The sequence below is a fragment of the Acinonyx jubatus genome, chromosome D4 (genome assembly GCF_027475565.1).
Source record: "Acinonyx jubatus isolate Ajub_Pintada_27869175 chromosome D4, VMU_Ajub_asm_v1.0, whole genome shotgun sequence".
Classification (NCBI taxonomy): domain Eukaryota; kingdom Metazoa; phylum Chordata; class Mammalia; order Carnivora; family Felidae; genus Acinonyx; species Acinonyx jubatus.
The window spans coordinates 37,243,039-37,267,100 of record NC_069391.1 but is presented as its reverse complement, the minus strand read 5'-3'; the positions used below and the strand labels follow the sequence as shown (position 1 = coordinate 37,267,100).

Here is a 24,062-nt window from a genome sequence, read left to right as displayed (position 1 = left end):
ATCAGCGGAACCGTTTTTCCCCTTGTGGCCTGAGAACCTCCTGGACCCCACTCTGTTCCTGGGAATCACCCTTCCCACCAGAGCACTACCAGGTATTGAGCTGCAGTGTTGCAACCTTTGTGTTCCCCCTGTTTACAGTCTTAATGGAATTTAAACTCTCTCCTTTTTCCCTTTTTAGTTTAGCCCCTGTGGCTATTTCCAATTTTCCACTTTCTCTCCAGCTGCCTTTGGGGATGGTGCTTTTCCCATATTCTCCCCCAACCCCCGTCTCTCTTCTCTCTCCACTCACAAAAGCACCTCCTTTCTTGTGCCTTCTTGCTCCCCAAGTTCACCCCTCTGCACCACGTACCTGCTGAATTCTGTGGTTCAGGTTGTGCAGATTGTTGTGCTAATCTTCCAATCAGTTTTCTACGTGTGCAGGATGGTTTAGTGTTGGTCTGGCTGTATTTCATGGACACGAGACACACAAAAAACTTCCATGCTGTTCCACCATGTTGGCTCCTCCCCTGCTCTGCACTGTGAGTGCAGACCCCCATGCAAGGCTTGAACTCACAAACTGTGAGATCATGACCTGAGCTAAAACCAGGAATTGGTCCCTTAACTGCCTGAGACAGCCAGGTACCTGAACACCTCAATTTAAAAATGGACAAAAGAGGGGTTTTGTTTAAGTGACCAACTTTGACTCAGGTTGTGATCTCACAGTTTGTGAGTTTGAGCACTGGGCTTGCTGGGCTCACTGGGCTCCCTGGGCTCCATGAGCTCGCTGCTGTCAGCACAAGGCCTGTTTCAGATCATACATCTTTTGTCCCCGGCGCTCTCTGCCCCTCCCCTACTTCGACGCTCTCTCAAAAAATAAAATAAAAACTTTTTTAAATAGACAAAACCTCACCAAAAAAGATACAGATGGCATATCAAAAGATATTCCACATTATATGTCACTAGAGAATTGAAAATTTAAACCACTATAAGATACTACTGCATACCTATTAGAATGGCCAAAATCCAGGCCATTGACAACAACAGATGCTGGTGAGGACATGGAGCAATAAGATCTCTCATTCATTGCTGGTGGAAATGCAGGGGAGAAAACAATTTGGTGGCAGTTTTTCTAAAAGTTAAAGATTTACCATATGATCCAACAGTTTCATTTCTAGGTACATATTCAAAGGAATAGAAAGCAGGGACTCAAGCAGATACTTACACCCTAGTTTTCTTAGCAGCATTTTTCATGGTAGTTAAAAGTGGAAATAATCCAAGTGTCCATTAACGGATAAATGGATAAGCAAAATGTAATATATACACAAAATGGAATAGTTAGCATAAAAAATTAAATTCTGATACATGCTACAGTATAGATGAACCTTGAATACATTATGCTAAGCTAAATAAGCCAGACACAAAAGGATAAATATTGCATGATTCCTCTTATATGAAGTATCTAAAATAAGGAAACTGACAGAGATAGAAAATAGAAGTTACAAGATGCTGGGTAGGGTGGGGTGATATAGTGGGTTACTATTTAATGGGTACAGAGTTTCTGTTTGGGTTGATGAAAAAGTTTTAGAAATAGTGATGATGGTTATACAACATTGTGAATGTACTTAATGCTACTGAATTGTACACTTAAAACTTGTTAAAATGGTAAATTTCATGTTATGTATCTTTTACCACAATTTCAAAAAAAGGAGAGTGGTTGCCAAGAGTTTGAGGAGAGGGAAAAATGGATGAATAGGGGATTCTTAGATATAGAAACTATTTTGTATGATACCTTAATGGTGGATACACATCATTATATATTGGTCAAAACCCATAGCATGTATAACACAAATAAATCCTAAGGTAAACTATGAACTTTGGTTAACAATAATGCATCAGTATTGGCTCATCAATTTTAAAAAATATACCAGACTACATACAAGATGTTAATAACAGAGGAAACTGTATGTGGCCAAGGATGGGAATGGGTATATGGGAATTCCTGTATTTGCTGCTCAATATTTCTGCAAACCTAAAACTGCTCTAAAAATGAATCTATAAATTAAAAACATTTTTAAATGTTTATTTATTTTAGAGAAAGACAGAGCATGAGTGGGGGAGGGGCAGGGAGAGAGAGGGAGACACAGAATCTGAAGTAGGCTCCAGACTCTGAGCTGTTAGCACAGAGCCTGATGCAGGGCTTGAAATCATGAACTGTGAGATCATGACCTGAGCTGAAGTCAGATGCTTAACCAAATGAACCACCCAGGTGCCCATATTAATTTTTTTAAAATGAGACTATAATATTATTTTTGTAACTTGCAGTTTTTCACTACTACATTTATATATTATTATCATCCTTCCAGGGATTCAGCCTGGACAGGGAGGGGCAAGTATAGATAGGGTAGCAATGGGAAGTTAGGCCAAAATAGCGATGAAGCTATGGAAAGGAAGATGAGATGCAGAGGATGTAGGAACTTAGGGGCAGGGGATATTTTACCCAAAGACCTACAGAGTAGAGAGACTACAGTTTTGAGTAGACAAGCAAAGATAACTGAGCCCTTGAATCTGAGCATCTCCAACAGGTTGGGAATTTGAATAGGGCAGGGAGTTTCCAATCATGCTCGTGGAATCCTCGTCCCCTTCTTGCAAGAGGCTGGCATGACCACGTTGAACAAGAGCAAAGAGATGAAGGCTCATACACTCACTCCTGTGCTCAGAGTATTCTGTAACTTCCCTGCCAGGGTGAGCAGGAATTAAAGTCAAGTAGTTGTGGTCAGTTGTTTGAAACTTCCATTTTTCCATGACAGACATCTGCTGGGGTCAGGTAGGAGCCTGTGGGGGACCATGGAAAGGACCTGCTCCACCTAAGCCAGGATGTGTGCACATTAACCTTGGCTTTTCACTTGATGCTGCTGTGACCCTTCTGAGTCCTGGACATCCTCCTACGTGGCTCTCTGCCCAATTTCCCACAGGCAGGAGGATGTGCCTGTCATAAGACCTCCTATGATCTCTTGGATGCTTTACAAAAACACTTGGAGGGTGTTGCCTCAGCAGGATTGGGCCTTGTGCCTCCTCACCTGAGGGCCACAACAGTATCTGGGCCCCCATCCCTTAGGCACACACCATTTAGGGTAGGGGCACATTCATGCCTCTTCCCATCCTGTATTTTCTAGCTAGCAGCGGACACATTGTGCTGAGTGCTGGGGTTCTATCAGTGGAAGAGAAGTCTTGCCACCGTCTCTTGGTTTGATGAGATGTTGAGTCATCCTGGATTTCCTTAGGAATCGGTGAGGCAAGAGTGTCCCACAGTCCCCCATACCACATCATCGGGAGACTACAGCACTTCCTGCACTTCCTCTAGCTTTTGGCTCCTGTGTGGTAGGTCAGAAGGGGGAGAAAACAGAGGTGCCACCTCCTGAGAAATACGAGGTATCCAAAACAGAGATTCATCCCATTCACTCACAGCAGTCTCTGTCTTTCTGTCAGGTCTGGTATGTGTGATTCAGTGGGAATAGGAAACCAGGAGTTCACTTTTGAGATTAATATTGGACATCCATGTGTTTATTTTGATTAGACAATTTGGGCATGTGAGACCGTCTACCCTATGAGATCATGATCTACATGGAGGCAAGGCCTATGTCTTGGTGACTGTCATAGTTCCTGAAAGATAGTAAGTACTCAAATATTTTAACTGTTGAATGTAAGATGCCTTTCAAGGTCATTTTTATTGTGAAACCTTTATGTGACCCCATCCTCGTCAGCTGAGTACCTCCTCCTGGGACAGGACTCCACACATGATAGCACTCATCACACTAATGTAATAGTTTATGTGTCTCCCCAGCCCACTCTCATGGTTCATGATTTTAAATGCATCTATCATCTATCTATCTATCTATCTATCTATCTATCTATCTATCATGTATCAATCAATCATTATCAGTGTATATCTATTTATCTAGTTGTCTGTCTGTGTGCCAGATCTCTTCTCTGAACTACAAGGTCCTATGCCCAAATCATCTAATCAACATATACACTTGAAAGTCCAAGATCTATCTCTGTGTAAAAGTGAACTCCTGATTACCCCACTACCACCAACACCACTAATCACACACACCACCCTACTCCTGCCCTAGCATTTCTCACATCAGTTAATGACAACTCCATGTTGCCAGATGTTTAGGCCAAAACATTGGTGTTATTCTTGATGTTTTATTTCTTCTAACTGTCCACATCCAATCTATCAGTAAATGGATATCAGTATCCTATTGTCTCTACTTCAAAATGAATCCAGCATCTAAACACTTCTAGTCTCAGGGAGCCTGGGTGGTTCAATTGGTTAAGCATCCGACTTCAGCTCAGGACATGACTTTGCAATTCATGAGCTCGAGCCCCGCATTGGGCTCTATGCAGACTGCTCAGAGCCTGGAGCCTGCTTCAGATTCTGTGTCTCCCTTTCTCTCTGCCCATTCCCTGCTCACTCTCTTTCTCTCTCTCTCTCTCTCTCAAAAGAAATAAACATTAAAAAAACATTTTAGTCTCCTCTGCTCCTATCATTACTGGAATAATTTCATAACTAATCTCCCTGCTTCTACCCAAGTCTTTACCCCCAACACTGTTGTTAACAACACAGACTAAGTGATCCCTTTAAAACATTACTTAAGAATTCTACTTTTTAAAAATATTTTAAAAATTATTTTGCTTCAATTAAACTTAGATTATTAAAAGTATAATAATTTCTGGTGCTGATGTAAATAACATGTTTAACTTACACAATGTTATGAATTTTTGTACACATATTTTAAATATTCTTAACATTTTTAATTAGTTTAGCATTGTAGGAAAATTCAACTATGACAAACTTACTAAAATCGTGTGTATATATGTGGGAGAGGGAAAGCCTACTGGTATTATACCTGATATTGCATTAAATCTATAGATCAACTTGGGGAGACTTACAGCATCTTAACGTTACAGTCTTAACATCATTGAGTCTTTCAGTCTAGGAACAAGGTATATCTCTCCATCTATTTAGTTCTTTAATTTCTTTCAGCTATGTTTTCTGGTTTTCAATGTTCTTGCACATCATATGTCAGATTTATTTATTTAGAGTATAGTGATTTATTTATTTATTTTTAATTAATTTATTTATTTATTATTATTATTTTTTAATATATGAAATTTATTGTCAAACTGGTTTCCATACAACACCCAGTGCTCATCCCAACAAGTGCCCTCCTCAATGCCCATCACTTTCCCCTTCCTCCCACCCCCCATCAACCCTAAGTTTGTTCTCAGTTTTTAAGAGTCTCTTATGGTCTGGCTCCCTCCCACTCCAACTTTTTTTTCCCCCTTCCTCTCCCTCATTGTCTTCTGTTAAGTTTCTCAGGATCCACATAAGAGCGAAAACATATGGTATCTGCCTTACTCTGTATGACTTATTTCACTTAGCATAACACTCTCCAGTTCCATCCACATTGCTACAAAAGGCCAGATTTCATTCTTTCTCACTGCCAAGTAGTATTCCATTGTGTATATAAACCACAATTTCTTTATCCATTCATCAGTTGATGGACATTTAGGCTTTTTCCATAATTTGGCTATTGTTGAAAGTGCTGCCGTAAACATTGGGGTACAAGTGCCCCTATGCATCAGCACTCCTGTATCCCTTGGGTAAATTCCTAGCAGTGCTATTGCTGGGTTCATAGGGTAGATCTATTTTTAATTTTTTGAGGAACCTCCACACTGTTTTCCAGAGTGGCTGCACCAATTTGCATTCCCACCAACAGTGCAAGAGGGTTCCCGTTTCTCCACATCCTCTCCAGCATCTAGTCTCCTGATTTGTTCATTTTAGCCACTCTGGTGTGAGGTGATATCGTAGTGTGGTTTTGATTTGTATTTCCCTGATGAAGAGTGACGTTGAGCATCTTTTCATGTGCCTGTTGGCCATCTGGATGTCTTCTTTAGAGAAGTGTCTATTCATGTCTTCTGCCCATTTCTTCTCTGGATTATTTGTTTTTTGGGTGTGGAGTTTGGTGAGTTCTTTATAGATTTTGGATACTAGCCCTTTGTCCAATATGTCATTTGCAAATATCTTTTCCCATTCCGTCGGTTGCCTTTTAGTTTTGTCGATTGTTTCCTTTGCAGGGCAGAAGCTTTTTATCTTCATGAGGTCCCAATATTCCATTTTTGCATTTAATTCCCTTGCCTTTGGAGATGTGTCGAGTAAGACATTGCTGCAGCTGAGGTCAGAGAGGTTTTTTTTCCTGCTTTTTCCTCTAGGGTTTTGACGGTTTCCTGTCTCACATTCAGGTCCTTTATCCATTTTGAGTTTATTTTTGTGAATGGTGTAAGAAAGTGGTCTAGCTTCATCCTTCTGCATGTTGCTGTCCAGTTCTCCCAGCATGATTTGTTAAAGAGACTGTCTTTTGCCCATTGCATATTCTTTCCTGCTTTGTCAAAGATTAGTTGCCCATACTTTTGTGGGTCCAATTCTAGAGTCTATTCTATTCCATTGGCCTCTGTGTCTGTTTTTGTGCCAATACCATGCTGTCTTGATGATTACAGCTTTGTAGTAGAGGCTAATGTCTGGGATTGTGATGCCTCCTGCTTTGGTCTTCTTCAATATTACTTTGGCTATTCGGGGCCTTTTGTGGTTCCACACAAATTTTAGGATTGCTTGTTCTAGCTTTGAGAAAAATGCTGGTGCAATTTTGATTGGGATTGCATTGAATGTGTAGATAGCTTTGGGTAGTATTGACATTTTAACAGTATTTATTCTTCCAATCCATGAGCATGGAATGTTTTTCCATTTCTTTATATCTTCTTCAATTTCCTTCATAAGCTTTCTATAGTTTTCAGCATACAGATCTTTTATATCTTTGTAAATTTGTTCTTCCTATACAGGAGCATGAAGTCGTTTTCCATTTTTTTGTGTCTTCTTCAATTTCTTTCATAGGCTTTCTATAGTTTTCAGCATATAAATTTTTCACCTCTTTGGTTAGATTTATTCCTAGGTATTTTATGGTTTTTTTGTGCAACTGTAAATGGGATCGATTCTTTGATTTCTCTTTCTGTCGCTTCATTGTTGGTGTATAGGAATGCAATCAATTTCTGTGCGCTGATTTTATATCCTGCAACTTTGCTGAATTCATGATCAATTCTAGCAGTTTTTTGGTGGAATCTTTTCGGTTTTCCATATAGAGTATCATGTCATCCGCAAAGAGTGTAAGTTTGACCTCCTCCTGGCCGACTTGGATGCCTTTTCTTTCTTTGTGTTGTCTGATTGCTAAGGCTAAGACTTCCAATACTATGTTGAATAACAGTGGTGAGAGTGGACATCCCAGTCTTGTTCCTGACCTTAGGGGGAGAGCTCTCAGTTTTTCCCCATTGAGGATGATATTAGCATTGGGTCGTTCATATATGGCTTTTATGATCTTGAAGTATGCTCCTTCTATCCCTACTTGAGGGTTTTTATCAATAAAGGATGCTATATTTTGTCAAATTCTTTCTCTGCATCTATTGAGAGGATCATTTGGTTCTTGACATTTCTTTTATTGATGTGATGAATCATGTTAATTGTTTTGTGGATATTGAACCAACCATGCATCCCAGGTATAAATCTCCCTTGGTCATGGTGAATAATTTTTTTAATGTATTGTTGGATCCAGTTGGTTAATATCTTGTTGAGGATTTTTGCATCCATGTTCATCAGGGAAATTGGTCTATAGTTCTCCTTTTTAGTGGGGTCTTTGTCTGGTTTTGGAATCAAGGTAATGCTGGCTTCATAGAAAGAGTTTGGAAGTTTTCCTTCCATTTCTATTTTTTGAAACAGCTTCAAGAGAATAGGTGTTAACCCTTCCTTAAATGTTTGGTAGAGTTCCCCTGGAAAGCCATCTGGCCCTGGACTCTTTGTTTTTTGGAGGATTTTTGATTACTAATTCGATTTCCTTACTGGTTATGGGTCTTTTCAAATTTTCTATTTCTTCCTGTTTCAGTTTTGGTAGTGTATGTTTCTAGGAATTTGTCCATTTCTTCCAGATTGCCCATTTTATTGGCATACAATTGCTCATAATATTCTCTTCTTATTGTTTTTATTTCTGCTGTGTTGGTTGTGATCTCTCCTCTTTCATTCGTGATTTTATTTATTTGGGTCCTTTCCTTTTTCTTTTTGATCAAATGGTTTATCAATTTTGTTAATTCTTTCAAAGAACCAGCTTCTGGTTTCATTGATCTGTTCTGTTTTTTTGGTTTGGATAGCATTAATTTCTGCTCTAATCTTTATTATTTCCTGTCTTCTGCTGGTTTTGGGTTTTATTTGCTGTTCTTTTTCCAGCTCCTTAAGGCATAAGGTTAGGTTGTGTATCTGAGACCTTTCTTCCTTCTTTAGGAAGGCCTGGATTGTTATATACTTTCTTTTATGACTGCCTTTGCTGCGTCCCATAGGTTTTGGGTCGTGGTGCTATCATTTTCATTGAGTTCCTTATACTTTTTTTTGTTTTTATTTTTAAAATTTTTTTTAATGTTTTTTTATTTTTGAGAGAGAGTGCATGCCTGCATGTGTGCGAGCATGTGAGTGGGGGCGGGGCAGAGAGAGAGGGAGACAGAATATCCAGAGTAGGCTCTGTGCTGCCAGTGCAAAGCCTAATGTGGGGCTCGAACCCATGAGCTATGAGATTGTGATGTGAACCGGTTGGATGCTCAAGTGACTGAGCCACCCAGGCGCCCCTGACTTCCATATACTTTTTAATTTCGTCTTTAACTTCTTGGTTCCCCATTCATTCTTTAGTAGAATGTTCTTCAGTCTCCAAGTATTTGTTACCTTTCCAAATTTTTTCTTGTGGTTGATTACAAGTTTCATAGCGTTGTGGTCTGAAAATATGCACGGTATGATTTCTATCTTTTTCTACTTACTTAGGGCTGATTTGTGTCTGAGTATATGATCTATTCTGGAGAACGTTCCATGTGCACTGGAGAAGAATGTATATTCTGCTGTTTTAGGATGAAATGTTCTGAATATATCTGTTAAGTCCATCTGGTCCAGTGTGTCATTCAAAGCCATTGTTTCCTTGTTGATTTTTTGATTAGATGATCTGTCCATTGCCGTGAGTGGGGTGTTGAATCTCCTACTATTATGGTATTACTATTGATGAGTTTCTTTATGTTTGTGATTAATTGATCTATATATCTGGGTACTTCCACATTTGGCGCCTAAAGGTTACAATTGTTAGGTCTTCAGGGTGGATAGACACTTTAATTATTATATAATGCCCTTCTGCATCTCGTTACAGTCTTTATTTTAAAGTCTAGATTGTATGATATAAGTATGGCTACTCCGGCTTTCTTTTGTTCACCATTAGCATGATAGTTCTCCATCCCCTTACTTCTCTTCATCCCCTACTCTCAATCTGAAGGTATCTGTAGGTCTAAAGTGGGTCTCTTGTAAACAGCATATAGATGGATCTTATTTTCTTATCCATTTTGTTACCCTATGTCTTTTGATTGCAGTATTGAGTCCATTGACATTTAGAGTGAGTACTGAAAGATATGAATTTATTGCCAGTATGTTTCTTGTAGAGTTGGAGTTTCTGGTGGTGTTCTCTGGTCCTTTGTAATCTTTGTTGCTTTTGGTATTTACTTATTTTTATATATATGTATATGTGTGTGTATACACACACACGTATATACACACATATGTATATTATATATACATGTATATATACAATATATATGTATATATATTTATATGTACGTATATGTGTATGTGTATATATACGCATATATGTGTATACACGTATATATGTATATATGTGTATATATGTATATTATATATATATATTTTTTTTTCATCTTTTCTCCCCTCAGAGAGTCCCCCTTAAAATTTCCTGAATGGCTGGTTTAGTGGTCACAAACTCCTTTAATTTTTTTTGTCTGGGAAACTTTTTATCTCTCCTATTTTAAATGACAGCCTTGCTGGATAAAGAATTCTTGGCTGCATATTTTCCTGTTTCAGCACATTTATTATATCCTGCCACTCCTTTCTGGCCTGCCAAGTTTCTGTGGATAGGTCTGCTGCAAACCTGATCTGTCTTCCCTTGTAGGTTAGGGACTTTTTTTCCCTTGCTGCTTTCATGATTTTCTCCTTTCCTGAGTATTTTGTGAATTTGACTATGATATGCCTTGTTGATGGTCAGTTTTTGTTGAATCTAATGGGGGTCCTCTGTGCTTCCTGGATTTTGATGTCTGTGTCTTTCCCCAGGTTAGGAAAGTTTTCTGCTATGATTTGCTCACATAACACTTCTACCCCTTTTTCTCTCTCTTCCTCTTCTGGGATCCCTCTGATTCTGATGGTGTTCCTTTTTAATGAGTCACTGATTTCTCTGATTCTTAAATCGTGCTCTTTTGCCTTAATCTCCCTCTATTTTTTCTGCTTCATTATTCTAAGTTTGTCCTCTGTATAGCTGATTCTCTGTTCTGCCTCATCCATCCTTGCCGCCACTGCATCCATCTGTGATTGCGCCTCAGTTATAGCACTTTTAATTTCATTCTATTTTTTAATTCTTTTATCTCTGCAGAAAGGGATTCTAATCGATTTTCTATTCCAGCTAGTATTCTTTTTATCGTGATTCTAAATTCTGGTTCAGACATCTTGCTTGTATGTGTGCTGGTTAAATCCCTGGCTGTCATTTCTTCATGTTCTTTCTTTTGGGGCAAATTCCTTCATTTTGTCATTTCGAAGGGAGAAGAGGAATTAATGAGGTAGAAAATTTTTAATTAAAAAATTAAAATTATAAAAATATTAAAATTAAATACACACACACACACACACACACACACACACACACACAAATCCTTCTTTAAATGATTCTAGATCCGAGGTGTTTTGGTCTGGGTGTTGAAAATGGTTTGACAGATTAAAGATAAAAAGGGGTGGAGGGGAATAAATCATTTGAGAATTTGAAAAAATTAATACACTGAAGTGTAGACTAAAATGAGATGATGGGAGTAAACTAGAATATGAAAAAATTTACACAAAGTAAAGAATATAGTAGAAAAAAATTAAAGAAAAATATTTTTAATAAACGTTAAAAATAAAAATGCTTTTTTCTCTTTCTGTATTCAAGAAAAGAAATTAAAAAGAAAAAAAGAAGTTGTTTGAAAGTTTTAAAAAGTTTAGTCTACACTGTAGTAGACTAAAATAAGATGATGGAAGTACAATAGAATTTGAAAATTTTACATAAAAGGAAAAAATATAGTAAAAAAATTAAAGGAAAATATTTTTAATAAAAATTGAAAATAAAAATGAATTTTTTCTTTCTGTATTGAAGAAAAGGAAGTGAAAAAGAGAACAAAAAAAAGAAAGAAAGAAAATTGGATAGATGGACCTAACAGATTGAAATAGGACTGAAATTACTTTGCTTTCCCCTATGTACTTTATAGTCCATAAACTAAGTAGGCAGGGAGACTTGTGTTCTTGAATAGCGAGGTTTGCCCAATTGGGCAGGGCTCAGTGTAATGGCTTCGTTCTCCATTAGATGGCGCTACTGCCTACTGGGTGGAGTGTTGTGGTGCTACTAGGTGCGTATGTACATGCGCAGGAGTGGTGAAAATGGCAGCTACCCAGTCTCTAGTATCAGAACTTTGTTCTCCCTGATCAGCAATCGCGCACCCATCCTCTGTCTTCAGCTTTCGGCCACTCCCTGCTTTTTCACTGCCCATGGCCAGTCCCCAGGCAGTAACTCTCTCCCAAGTTTTGTCTCAGATGTGGCTGTTTTCCCTGGTCCCTTACTTCTGAAGGACTGTGGCTTTGACCCGTTCTGCCCCTCTGTGGGAGGGTCTCACCGAGCAATGGCTGAATGTCGACTGCACCCAGGAACGCCCACTGGACCCTGTTGTTGCTGGTGCCCCGAGACTGCAGCCAGGTGCCAGCCTGCCCCAGAAAAAGTTCATGAGATAGTGTAGCAGCAGCTTTTCAGGGATTATGGAAAATCACAACACACATCTGGCACCAGTCTTCCCCCCTTATGACCTTGTTCCAGCACCAGTGAATGCAGCCATTCTCTGGTGTATGCTGGGCTCAGGTTGCCTCACAACCTCTACCAAATGTCCTTCCAGCAGTGGAATGGCTTCTCCCCGTGAGGCCAAAGGACCTCCCTGACCCCACTCTGCTCCCGGGGATTTGCTCTTCCCACCAGAGCACCACCAGGTATCGAGCTGCGGAGTTTCAGACTCTCTGAGCTCCCCATGTTTACATCTTACTGGAATTTAAACCCTCTCCTTTCTCCTTTCTCCCTTTTTGGTTTAGTCCCTGTGGCTATTTCCAATTTTCCACTTTTTCTCCAGCTGCTTTTGGGGAGGGATGCTTTTCCCATATTCTCCACCCCCCTTCTCCATGTTCTCTCCACCTGCAAAAGCACCTTCCTTCCCACGGCTTCTCGCTCCCCAAGTTCACCTCTCCACGTTGTGCACCTGCTGAATTCTGTGGTTCAGGTTGTGCAGTTTGTTGTTAATCCTCAGATCAGTTTTCTAGGTGTGCAAGATGGTTTAGTGTTGGTCTGGCTGTATTTCATGGACGTGAGACACACAGAAAACTTCCATGCTGTTCTGCCATCTTGGCTCTTCCCTGTCAGATTTATTCTTAAGTATTTCCATACATTGATGTTATTGAAAATGGTATTTTTTGAAATTTTAACCTCTATTTCATTGTGTATAATAGAAATAAAATCATTTTTATATTGAAAAATAAAGTAAAACATTAGTTAGATCTAAGGAGATCTTCTAATAGCAACTTCCATTTACTGAAAAAATCAGTGTCTTTGCATTGATCTTCTAGGCCTTTCCCCATTTGGCCCCTTTACTGCTCTGACCTTGTCCTCTATTACTTTCCCCCTAGATTATTCTGCTTCAGGCTCACTGTCCTTCCTTGGAATACCTCAGGCATGCTCCAGCCTCCAGACAATTCATGTTTCTGACTTGAAATTTCCTCAGTCATTCAAGTGATTTATTTTCTCATCTCTCTCTAGTCCATGCCCACGCTAATTTTTTAATGAGACCTGGCTTGAACCTCCTATTTAAAATTGCACCCCACCTAAGTCTTCCCCAAACCTCTTATCCTGATTTTTTGCATACATTTGGTCATCTTCTACATATTATATTTTTAAATCATGCTTCTTTTATCTTCCTTCCTAGTGTACCATCAATATAAGCTCATTAAAGAATTTGTTTTTTCCTCTTGTGTTCATTGCTGTATACTCAGTGCCTATACAAGTATGTGGCATATAGTAGGTGTTCAATATTAGTTGAAGGAATGAAAAACTGCATGAGTGAATGCCACCCATTCTCCATCTTGGCAACTTCATTTTGATCCCTCAAACATTTTAATATGCCTTTGATTGATTATAAGCGCTTCTCTAGCAAGTCACTGTTCTCTTACATAGCATGCCTATTTGCTTGACACCATACATTTGCTCATTTTGTACTCTCAGCATGGGGAAACCCAGAGACCCCCCCCTCCCATGTGCTTCCTGGCTAACTTCCTCTTACCCTTTGAAGCTCAATCTACATATCACCTCTTCTAGGAAAATTTCCATAAACCCCCTCCTCCTGCCAAATTAGGTTAAATTCCCTCCTGGGTATTTTCACCTACTTCCTCTACCAGTTCTTATCACACTGCTTTTAGTTAATTTTTATTTGACTATATACTCTGTGATTCCATGAACTCAATGGAGGAAGTCCTGTGTAGTATTCACTATTGTGTTCCTTGTATCTGGCATATTACCTGGCACATAGTAAGGAGGTGAATATTTGAACTGTTGATTGAAAGACTCAGGTCAAAGTCATTTTTATCGTAACCCTTTTGGGAACCTTCTCATCAACTGATCTTCATTCTAGCAGGCATTTATCCCATCCAACTAAAAGGCAATGGGGATAAAATTGGCAACAGGCTACAGCAGACTCCCAGATGGGTTAGCCCTTAAATATTTAATGAATAACAACAGGGCACAAAGAGGAGAGATCCCATCATTTGCTCCTGGCACATGTCATATTATCTATGTGCTTTTGTGTTTATCAAGGATGGAGCACTATGATACTTCCTAAAAACCTTCCCTTCAGATTGTGGGCATATATAGAAGTTATTGGTGAATTATGCATATAGGCCAAAAATGTACTACGTTCCTGGCCACTACTTCTTATACTGTCATCATGCCCACATTGTTTCTCTGGGACCCATAGATGGCATGGAAAGACATGATAGAATTCAAGCCTGATGCACCTTCAATGCACCTTAGACAAGGGTCTTCCTTCTCTGCTCAAGTCCCTCTATCTACAGTCCAAGGTGGGACTGAAAGAGTGGTGTGAAATGCTGACCTATCTGAAATGAGTCTAAGCTCCTATGCCATATAGGAATTACTATCTACCTTCTCTACTTTCTCCATCACATACAGCCTTGAAAATAAGGAGGACAAACAGGTGGTTCTTTGCTTAGAGGTATAGAGTATATTTGGAGAGGGTCCTGCTTCACCTGCACATTAACAGAAATGATGATGACAACCTTTTTTCATGGGAATGCAGAGGACTGGGAACCTATGAACTCCGTTTTCCTGGATTGGGTATTCTCTTTGTATAGACCAGTACCTTCTGCTGAGGTAAGAGCTGAGATTTGGGGTGGATGTTCTGGTTGAGTGTCACCAGTCAGCTGAGGACAGTGCTTGGAGTTGTTGTGGGGAAGGCCCAGGAGCCAAGAGCATCTGGACTGAAGGGGTTGTTGCTTGAGTTCATTGTCCTGAGACTGGGGGACATCAAAGAAGGTTATGCCCTCCTCTTCTGTTTTTTTCTCCCACTTGGCTCCTCTCACAGGGTGTTTGGTGGAGGGTGGACTCTTCTCAACCTTTTTTGTCATGGTTTTAGCCACTGTCTCATCCTTAGAGAGAATGGATTCCTTATGCCCTTGACCTTTCACCTCGGGGTTAATCCAGTGTGGAAAGAGCTTCATCTTATTTCCCAAGCAAGTTTCTGCAGCTTCTAGAAGAATGGGATCTTGTGAATATGGGCTGCTTTTATCAGATCCTACAGTTCTTGACCACAAAAAGTGTGGCCCTATAAATTTTGGCCCTTCAAAGTTTGGATCTCAAAAATGTAGTCTCTTTAAATGCTGAGCTTGTAAAATTTGGCCCAGCAAATAATTGCCCAGTAAGTTGATAACGTAAGGTCTGACCCATTAAGCTCTGGTCACTCCAGTTTTGGCATTCTGAAGAATCCTTGTTTGGGTGAGGTCATTCAGCTTGCTTTAACAGCTTTACAGACCATTCTCATCTGGCCTTTTGACCCAAGGTATCCTAGGGGATGCTCTAGGAACTAACAGTGAGGAAGAAACTGGTGAAGGTGCTGAAAGGAATCAATCAGCTGAGAGTATGGAAATGGTGGCTCTGCAGACCCAGACAGATTCTTGCTAGTTCCAACTCACTCAAGGCAACCATCCTGACCTAACTGAAATTTTACTTAAGAAAGATCCTGAGAGGGGCACCTGGATGGCTTAGTCAGTTGAGCATCCAACTTAAGCTCAGGTCATGATCTCATAGTTCGTGGGCTCAGGCCCTGCACTGGGTTCTGAGGGGCTCTGTGCTGACAGCTCAGAGCCTGGAACCTGCTTGGAATTCTGTATCTCCCTCTCTCTCTGCCCCTCCCCTGCTTGTGCTCTGTCTCAAAAGTGAATAAATGTTAAAAAAATAAATAAAAAAGAAAGATCCTGGAGATACATTTGGGAAGTCAGGGGCTTTGAGGGTTCTATTTATAAGAGTCCCTCCTAGCCCCTGAACCTCAGCAGAGTAAACGTTTTATCCAGCTGGGGACAGCCTCACTGCTGCACTCCCTTGTTTGTGATTCTCTTCTGCTTCACTTTTCCTGGGTCCTCTGTTTTCTCTGCTGGGCAGGGAGTTGTCCTCACCCTTGCAGGGGCTAAGGGTTCCAGGGTTCCTCGAGGCCAAGGTTGTTCACACTGACCTCCAGCTGCACACAAAGCACCTGGGCCCCTTTCATGTCCCCACTGGGTTGTAAGATCTTGGAGGCCCAGTGGGCAGGACCATAAGGACTAGCATGCTTTTGGTTCCCTGACACTGCCTTAGTTAACTGCAAGCTCTTCTTTAAGGTGGACCATTCTGGAGCACATGGAACACCTGGTGGGATGGGAAGATCCTGAAGCAATGTTTTTCCTTCACTGTTTAAATTTTCTTTAATGTTTTATTTATTTTTGAGAGAGAGAGAGAGAGAGAGAGAGAGAGAGAGAGAGAGAGAGAGAGAGAGAGAACAAGCGGGGAGGGGCAGAGAGAGAGAGGGAGACATAGAACCCGAAGCAGGCTCCAGGCTCTGAGCTGTCAGCACAAAGCCCAACACGGGGCTCAAACTCATGAACTGTGAGATCATGACCTGAGCCAAAATTGGACACTTAACTGACTGAGCTACCCAGGCACCCCTCTTTGGTTGTTTAGACTCCTAAAGGACTTGTAGCCACAGATACACCTTGGGACAGCCACAACTTTTTCCTTGGACTCCCTTGTCTTTGTAGGACTTCCCAAATATATCTCCAGGAATTTCTTTTTCAGATAAAAATTTAGTTTCACCAAGATGGGTATTTTGAATGAGCAGGGCCAGCAGGATATCTGGCTCTCTAAAGGCACCATCTCCATTCAACTATATTTAAGTCTCTGCACACTGTCTGCACAAGTCTCATTGGCATCTGGAAAGCCTGACCCAGGACTTATACATTGTTTTTTAGGTGCTAGTGAGCCATAGGTTCTACTGGGCCCTCAACAGCCCCAGGCATATCTCTATGATTGCAAATTGGCTAGTGATTGCCAGGGCTATGGCCTTGAAGAAAGCCACATAATAAAGAGCTGAAAGCCCTGACAGGGAGGCCAAAAATTGTCTCCAGTTTCTCAGTGGCTTCTTGGGAAGATACCCAGGCAGGTGCTGATCAGGATGATCAGTGACAGCATCAGGTGAGGCTTGTTGCTACTGATCAAGGCCTATCAGAATTAACTACATCAATCCCTGATCCATGTAGAGGCTGATTGCTCCATGTCTAGGAACTTACTTTCTGGGGCACAAGGGAACCTAGCTGCTGCCAGGACCCTTGGAATGTGGCAGACCCAATGATTTGCAGTCCCACAGCTGCAAATATGGGCAGGAACAATGCCCAAGCAGATCTTCCCACACTTATAGTAAATATAGCTCTGCAACATTGCCTTAGCCTGGGCAAGCAACTGTGAACTGTCCCTGCTGCCACAATGGATCAGAATAGGTCATTGTCCCCACTGGCCTCTAGGTCTTAAAGCTACAGGACACTTATGCTGGTCAGTGTGCTGCTCTGGGGCAGGGGCTGCTGGTCAGCAGGGGACAGGAGCAACTGGATGGACTTCTGGATCTTCTGGGGCAGGCCCCAGCAATAGTGAATCAACCTGCTAAATCAACCACTTCTGAAGGGAGAACTCTAGCAGCTCTGAGCATGTTCTAGGGAAACACCACCTCTCTCTTAAGGACTGAGATGGGTTCTCCTAACCGGTAGATCCATAGAGACAGGCAGAAACATGTCTCAGGGCTTATGTTGTATGGCTTTTTGCATCTGCAGATATTTCTGGGCAACAGCTGGCAACCTCCACGGAAGCTGGGGCTGCCTTTGCAGCTGGTGCCACTCTAAGTCTTCACACTTGGCCAGAAGAGGAAATGGGAGATTGATAGCAGTTTGTTGATAGTCAGATGGAGAGGCCCAAATTGGGGAATGTGGGAAGAAGGCGGGGCTAACTTATATGGAAGAAATTTTCATCAGTACAGAGATTAAAAAGAAATTATTGAGGAAAAAGGGACTGGGGCCTCCCTTTTGTGAAGAAATCTTTATGGGCAGACCAGGCTCATTGTGCAGAAAAGAGGAACCATAGCAAGGTAGCTATGTTTCTGCTGCAGATAGCACACTGAGGCCTCAGCGGGTCCCCAGGGCAATGGGCAGAGACCACTTAGAAACTGAAATGTGGTAGAGGGTAGAGCCAGAGCAATGGAGTTTGGGATTTGCTTGCAGCAATATTTGCTCTTGATTCACAGTGGATCCTTCAATAACCCAGAAAGTTTGGGTGGACTGGCTCAACTTTCATGAAACCAGCTCAAGAAATGGCCCATATTTTCAATAGAGGCCTTAGAGGTAGCATTTATGATGAAATAAATGGTTCCCCCCACCCCAGGCTTGGAAAATATTTGGGGCTGTGTTATAAGCTGCCACAGGAATTCTTCTAAAGATCTTGCATGCATTTATAAACATGTCTCAGGGATTTTGGGAAATAGGAAAATGTAAGGCAATGGGGGTAGTTTTAGGCTCATGAGCTCTGGCTTTAGGAAAAGAGAGAATCAGATATTCAAGGGCAGCTGACCTTGTTTTTTTAGTACACCTTCGGAGTGGCTCTTCCTCTTGTCCTGCTGAATCACAGGAGTCCTAGGCTCCTCAAGGTTTGAAGAAGACAGAGCTCCTGCATCCCAGGGAACATCTGGCACTTGAAATCCCTTTTTTTGCTGGAGGCATTCAGCCTGGTGGTCTGGGATGCTGACACTGGCTCTCTGAGCAGCTGAGTGTGTTAAGCATTTCTGATTAATTGTGACATTGTGGAGGTTACAGATGGAAGTGGAAGATCTTTGGAGTGCAGGGAACCCTGACTCTGCTCCAAAGAGAGACTAGACATGGACAAAATCTCTAGGCAAGAGGAGCCTTGTGATGGCCCTGATGAAGGGGAAGAGATCAGGGTGTTCTCACCCGCCAGCAACTGCTGAATCTCCAGAGCCACAGCATTGCAAATGGGGCAGGAAGGATCTGCACACAGGAGCCGCCGAACACTTCCCTCCTTAGGAAGCCAGCCCTGGCTGGGAAGGGAAGATGGCAACCATTACTGATGGAGTGACACCTGCCTCTTTGAATGCGTATGGCCTGGAGATTGGGCCTGCTTTCCCTAGTCCTGGGAACCTTGGGGGCTTGTACCCCCAGGGTGTTTACCCATCTCCTTTTCCTCCAAGGAAAATGCCACTGGTAAGTTATATTGGGCTGGACTGAGGGTCTGGACCTTGTTGGGCAAGGTCTCAGACAGCTCATGGGAGCACAGGGCCATGACAGACTGGGAGGTGAGGTGAGTTCTCTGTTGACCTGTGTTGAGAAGCTAAACTAGGAGAAGGGAACCAGGTGGGGGTGGAGGGGAAGCCAATGGTTAGCTGATGGGGCATCACTGGGAACATGACCAGGTAGATTCTGGAGTCAGTCTCCTTTGGGGTTAAGAAGGCCACAGCCTGTATTCGGTATTTCTAAACTGTGGGAAATGAGGTCTTTGTGGGAACTCTACATTCTGGGGACTTTGGGGTGTCCCAGCTCCTGTTCATAGCATCCCTTCAGAGCCAGTCCCATTCTCTAGAGACTTTAAGAAGAGGATAAGATGACAGGCTCTTTCCTGAGGGCTGTCCCAGGAACTGGCCTCCCCCAAGACAAAACCATGGAGGTAATGTCAACAGGTTCCACAGGTCTGCCCTTGAATGATTGTAACTGTAAAGGGAATATGACAATGGACATTTAGTTATGCGCACATTTGTCTATTCTCTTGACTGGATAACTTGTCTTGTGGCTGAGTGCAAACTCATGTAGAGTCTTTAATGAATTACATACTAGTGAAATCCTGAATTCCAGGACCACTGTTAACTGAGCCCATAGCAGAACTGGGAGACTCCTCTCTTCTGAGACACCTGGTCCCCCTCTGCCCTGGCAACCCTCTCAACTGTGCTCAGTGTCCACTTGTGTCTTACTCCCACCCAGCCATTATCCCTCTCCTCATCCCTTCCCCAGGCCAAGCACAGAAATGATGACGGGCCAGGCTGGAGTTTGGAGACTGCAAAGAGCAAGTGGTCACCTTTTCATGACAGAGAGCAGCTCCCATGGCTTCTCAGCTTCTTCCCAGGAAAGTCTCCTAGCTGAGAAACCAGGAGACAGTGTTACAAGGAATGAGAGGATACAGGGACGTCCTGTGGGAAGTTGAAGGGACGTCCTATAGGAAGTTGAAGGCCTTTGAGTAAGAGGAGATTCAAAACCCCAACAGTAAATGCTCTCAGGCATGTCTGTGTACAACTTAACCAGTTGTATCATGCTGTCCTGGACCTAATCTCATTTGATTATCAAAACCACACTATGAGTGAGGCAGGACCCATTTCATGAATCACAGACTGAGAGATGAAGTGATTTCCACAGGATCAAAAAATTAGTAAGGGCTTCTGTCCTACTTCCTCATTCTTCATTACTAGCAGATGGGGTAAGATGGAGAATCTTACACCCAAGAAAATCTGGAAGAATTTGTCAGCTGAGGCAATTAGACCCTTCAGTGGTTAGAGCACCTGGTTCCTGGCACCAGGGGACATGAATCAGGGGAATCTTGCCTATAGTGAAGGGAGTCAGAGGGAAAACTAGAACTTTACCTCTTGATGTTCTATCTTTAGCTCTTTGTTTGACTCTCCGGTGACGCTTGAAAACAAAACAGTTAGAGTATTAAGCTGGGCACCTTTACTCTTTGTGTCTAAAATGAAACAAACAAAACCTGTAAATATTTCCCAAATGTTTTTTTATTCCAATTTTATACATCCTCCTACCATTCTTTTCCCTACTCTATCTTTTTCACTCCATCATTTCCCTTCTCTTATTTCTAATTTATTTTGAGGCTCTTCCATACTCCATAACCTCCACCCCCATTCTCTGAACAAGTCCTGTGGGGGAGGTCGTAATGAGACAGGAGAAAAGAGGAACAGATTAAAGGATAAGAAGTCCAGTAGCCAAAGGACTTTAGCTATCCAGGCCCTCAATGTCTCCCAACCAGAAGAATCACCCAAATTTTGAGCTGTTCTTGGATTCACTGAGAAAACCCCATAAAAAAGTAGGAGTAAGTGTCACAGGAAAAAGTAAGGAGATAAAATCTTGTTTGCGGCTTAATTGGTTCAGTCATGGTCATTGTGTTTCCCTACCCGGCAACAGCTCCTGTTAGGTCCCAACCTAAATTCTTGGTGGCTCTTTTTCACTTGCCAAATAATTAATGCAATAATAATAATGGAGCCATAAGCATATAAGGGATATCCAACATCCCACAGAATAAAGGTAGGGCTCAACATAATCTAAACCTGACGAGCCATCTCTCTTCCTAGACTTTCAAGAACTTGGCACCTAATGCCCCCAAATTCTAGACCTTGTCATCTCTGCCTCACAGAAGATGGAACCAGATCACCAGACTACATCACAAAGCTCTCCTATTTCAAAAGGCATGCAGAGCATCACAGGCCTTTATTTGTCTAGGAGAAGCTCATGTGATTCAGTGTTTCAGATGAAGGTCTCTGGTTGTCTCTGTATGACCTGCGGAATCTGGGCCTAGAGGTGCCAACGTCATGGGCAGTATAGACTTTCAGGCTCTATTCCCTATAACCTGATGGCTCAGTTCTCTCAGTAAGACAACAATCTGGTGTGGTGCCTGGGTGGCTCAGTCAGCTAAGCATCTGACTCTTGATTTTGGCTCAGGTCATGATCTTACGGTTTGTGAGTTCAAGCCCCATGTCAGACTCTGTGCTGTCAGCACAGAGCCTGCTTAGGATTCTCTCCCCTCTGCCTCTCTCCCGCTTGAGTGCACGTATGTGTATGCTCTCTCTCTCAAAATAAATAAATAAACTTTAAAAAAGACAAAAATCTGGCATCTATCCTTAAGTAAATGAATCTTTATGTATACTGCATGCACTATAAGAGAGTGATTAGGTCAGAATAACTCCATAAACTACATCACCTGTACTGGGAGGATAACTAAAAAACACACAAGAGGATAGGACATCCATTATCTTGTTAAGTGTTAGAAAGTGAGGATTTTGATGTTACAGGCAATTGATGGTCAGTATTAAGAGGTTCAAGAAGAGGATCATGTTTGATGTGTCAAGGAAAGGATATAGCTGTTGTCTTTTTTTTTTTTAACTTATTTTACAGAGAGAGTTCACAAGAGGGGGAAGGGGCAGAGGGGTGGAGGGAGGGAGAGAGAGAGACAGAAGTAGAGAGAGAGAAGAAGAGAGAGAGAGAAAGAGAGAGAAAATCTTAAGCAGGCTCCATGATCAGCACAGAGCCCCATGTAGGGCTCAATCCCACAACTCTGGGAATATGACCCAAGCCAAAATCAAAATTCCAATACTCAACCAATTGAGCCACCCAGGTGCCCCTAGATAATATCTTTTAAAATAACTTTCTGAGAGTTAAAGGAGGATTCCTCCCAGTCTATGGCCAAGCTTGGGATGGGTGGGAAAAGACTGTAAATACTGCCTTCCAGGAGGCACATAATTGACGCTCACTTCTGGAGCTTGATTTTCTAGAACAGCCTCTACAGATCTTATAGCATCCTGCCTATTCATGGAGATGGATCATTGGTAAAATTTTTGATTAAAGGCTACAAACTTGTAGTTTCTTTGGTTGAATGTTAACTTTATGGCCCCTGTCAACAATGTGAAATGCCTCCAACATTCTAGGACTTCTGAATTTCCTTAAGTTCTTGCCCTGATGAGAATGGTCCCACACCCACAAAATTGTTGGGCTCAAAATCTCTGAAAGTGCTATTTGGTCCTTCCTCCAGCACCCAGTCCACCAGTAAACAGATGTAATGAGCATTCAATCTGTGTTCATCCCTAAGCTGGGCAAGTGTCAAAGGCACAAAGACATCTGAGTTGTGTTATCTGCCTGCTCTCAAGACACTTAAAAACTGAGTTACAAAGATAAGACTACTTCACATGAATAAAAAATCAATCTTACTAGGAGTTGGGGAAGTGGAGATTAAGGAGTTATTATTCAGTGTGTACAGAGTTTTTCTTTAGGATGATGAAAAAGTTCTGAAAAAGGATAGTGGTGATGACAGCACACAACATTATAAATGTACTCAGTGACACTGAACTATACACTTAAAAATAGTTAAAAAAATAAATTGTATGTTAAGTATATACACCACAGTTTAAGATACAAAAGGCAAAAAGAACCAAAACAAAACCCTGTACCAATCATTAGTATGAGGGATTTTTATTAGCTACAAGGGAAAAATACTCCAAAAATGATTTGAAAGAAATATAGAATAGTGATTGTTTTTCTTAAGTGTCCTTTTAATAGAACAGAATTAAAACAAATACATCCTTACATTTAAGATAATTTAAGAATAGTCTCACCCTGATGATGGGATAAATTTGAGTCATTTTAACATCTCTCCTGAACTTGCAAATTCCATAACACAAAAATGAGAAGACTTTTTCAACCACAGAGCACTGAATGACAAGTGAACAAAAATCAGTTAAAAAGTAGCTTACATTAACTTAAAATTTTTTTAATGTTTATTTTTGAGAGAGAGAGAGAGAGAGAGAGAGAGAGAGAGAGAGAGCGAGCAGGGAAGGGGCAGGGAGAGAGACAGACACAGGATCTAAAGCAGGCTCCAGGCTCTGAGGTATCAGCACAGAGCCCGATGTGGGGCTCAAACTCACAGACCGTAAGATCATGACCCGAGCTGAAGTCAGATGCTTAACTGACTGAGCCACCCAGGTGCCCCTGCATAAGCTTTTTAGTAGCAGGTTGATATACCTTCAATGTAGCTTGAATCTTTTATTTTTATTATTTTTACCCAACCTACTCCTGCTCCCTGTAGCTGTGGCTGCCCTCTATGCTACTGCAAAAGTTTTGTCCTCCATTAACCTGACTTAACGTGGCCCTGTATGGTGTTTGGTGTCCTCTTCTCCTGGGCTGTGATTATATGTGATTAATAAACTGCTGTCAGTCTCATAGGTCCAGTGTCAAGTGCTGTGAGTTCAGCCATCCCCAGACCTCCAGGACACTCACCCTCACCAATGGGATGAAAAGGAGGTGAACAAATATTGTATCTCCTATCAAACCAGCCCCTGCTTTCTACAGCTGCTGCAGCCTTTTTACTGCTGAAACAGTTCTCAGTCTCCCATTAGCCTAACCTCTCACTCAAGGCAAAACCATCAAATTCTGCAAACTTTGCACCTGCTCCAACCAGTGCACTATT

At 41.6% G+C, this 24,062-nt stretch overlaps 1 protein-coding gene and 1 long non-coding RNA gene across 3 annotated transcripts in view; one reads left to right on the top strand and one right to left on the bottom strand.

Moving 5' to 3' along the window:
• The window catches only part of LOC128312178 (uncharacterized), an 81,741-nt gene that overhangs the window by 5,406 nt on the left and 52,273 nt on the right, over positions 1-24,062 (top strand). The window contains exon 2 of the long non-coding RNA XR_008291130.1: positions 3,554-3,649. This is a non-coding gene — a long non-coding RNA (uncharacterized LOC128312178). The remainder of the gene's footprint in view (positions 1-3,553; positions 3,650-24,062) is intronic.
• SPATA31F3 (SPATA31 subfamily F member 3) lies at positions 14,450-22,196 on the bottom strand. 2 transcript variants are annotated; one of them, XM_027039348.2, is made up of 6 exons: positions 21,001-22,196; positions 20,461-20,506; positions 19,902-19,962; positions 18,767-18,873; positions 18,390-18,503; positions 14,450-14,997 (listed from the first exon to the last, which is right to left on the bottom strand). In XM_027039348.2, exons 1-6 carry the CDS (start codon positions 21,142-21,144, stop codon positions 14,534-14,536), a joined length of 936 nt encoding a protein of 311 aa, XP_026895149.1. In that variant the 5' UTR covers positions 21,145-22,196; the 3' UTR covers positions 14,450-14,533. The 2 variants fall into 2 exon arrangements, with proteins under 2 accessions (XP_026895149.1, XP_026895150.1); XM_027039349.2 differs by lacking the exon at positions 18,390-18,503.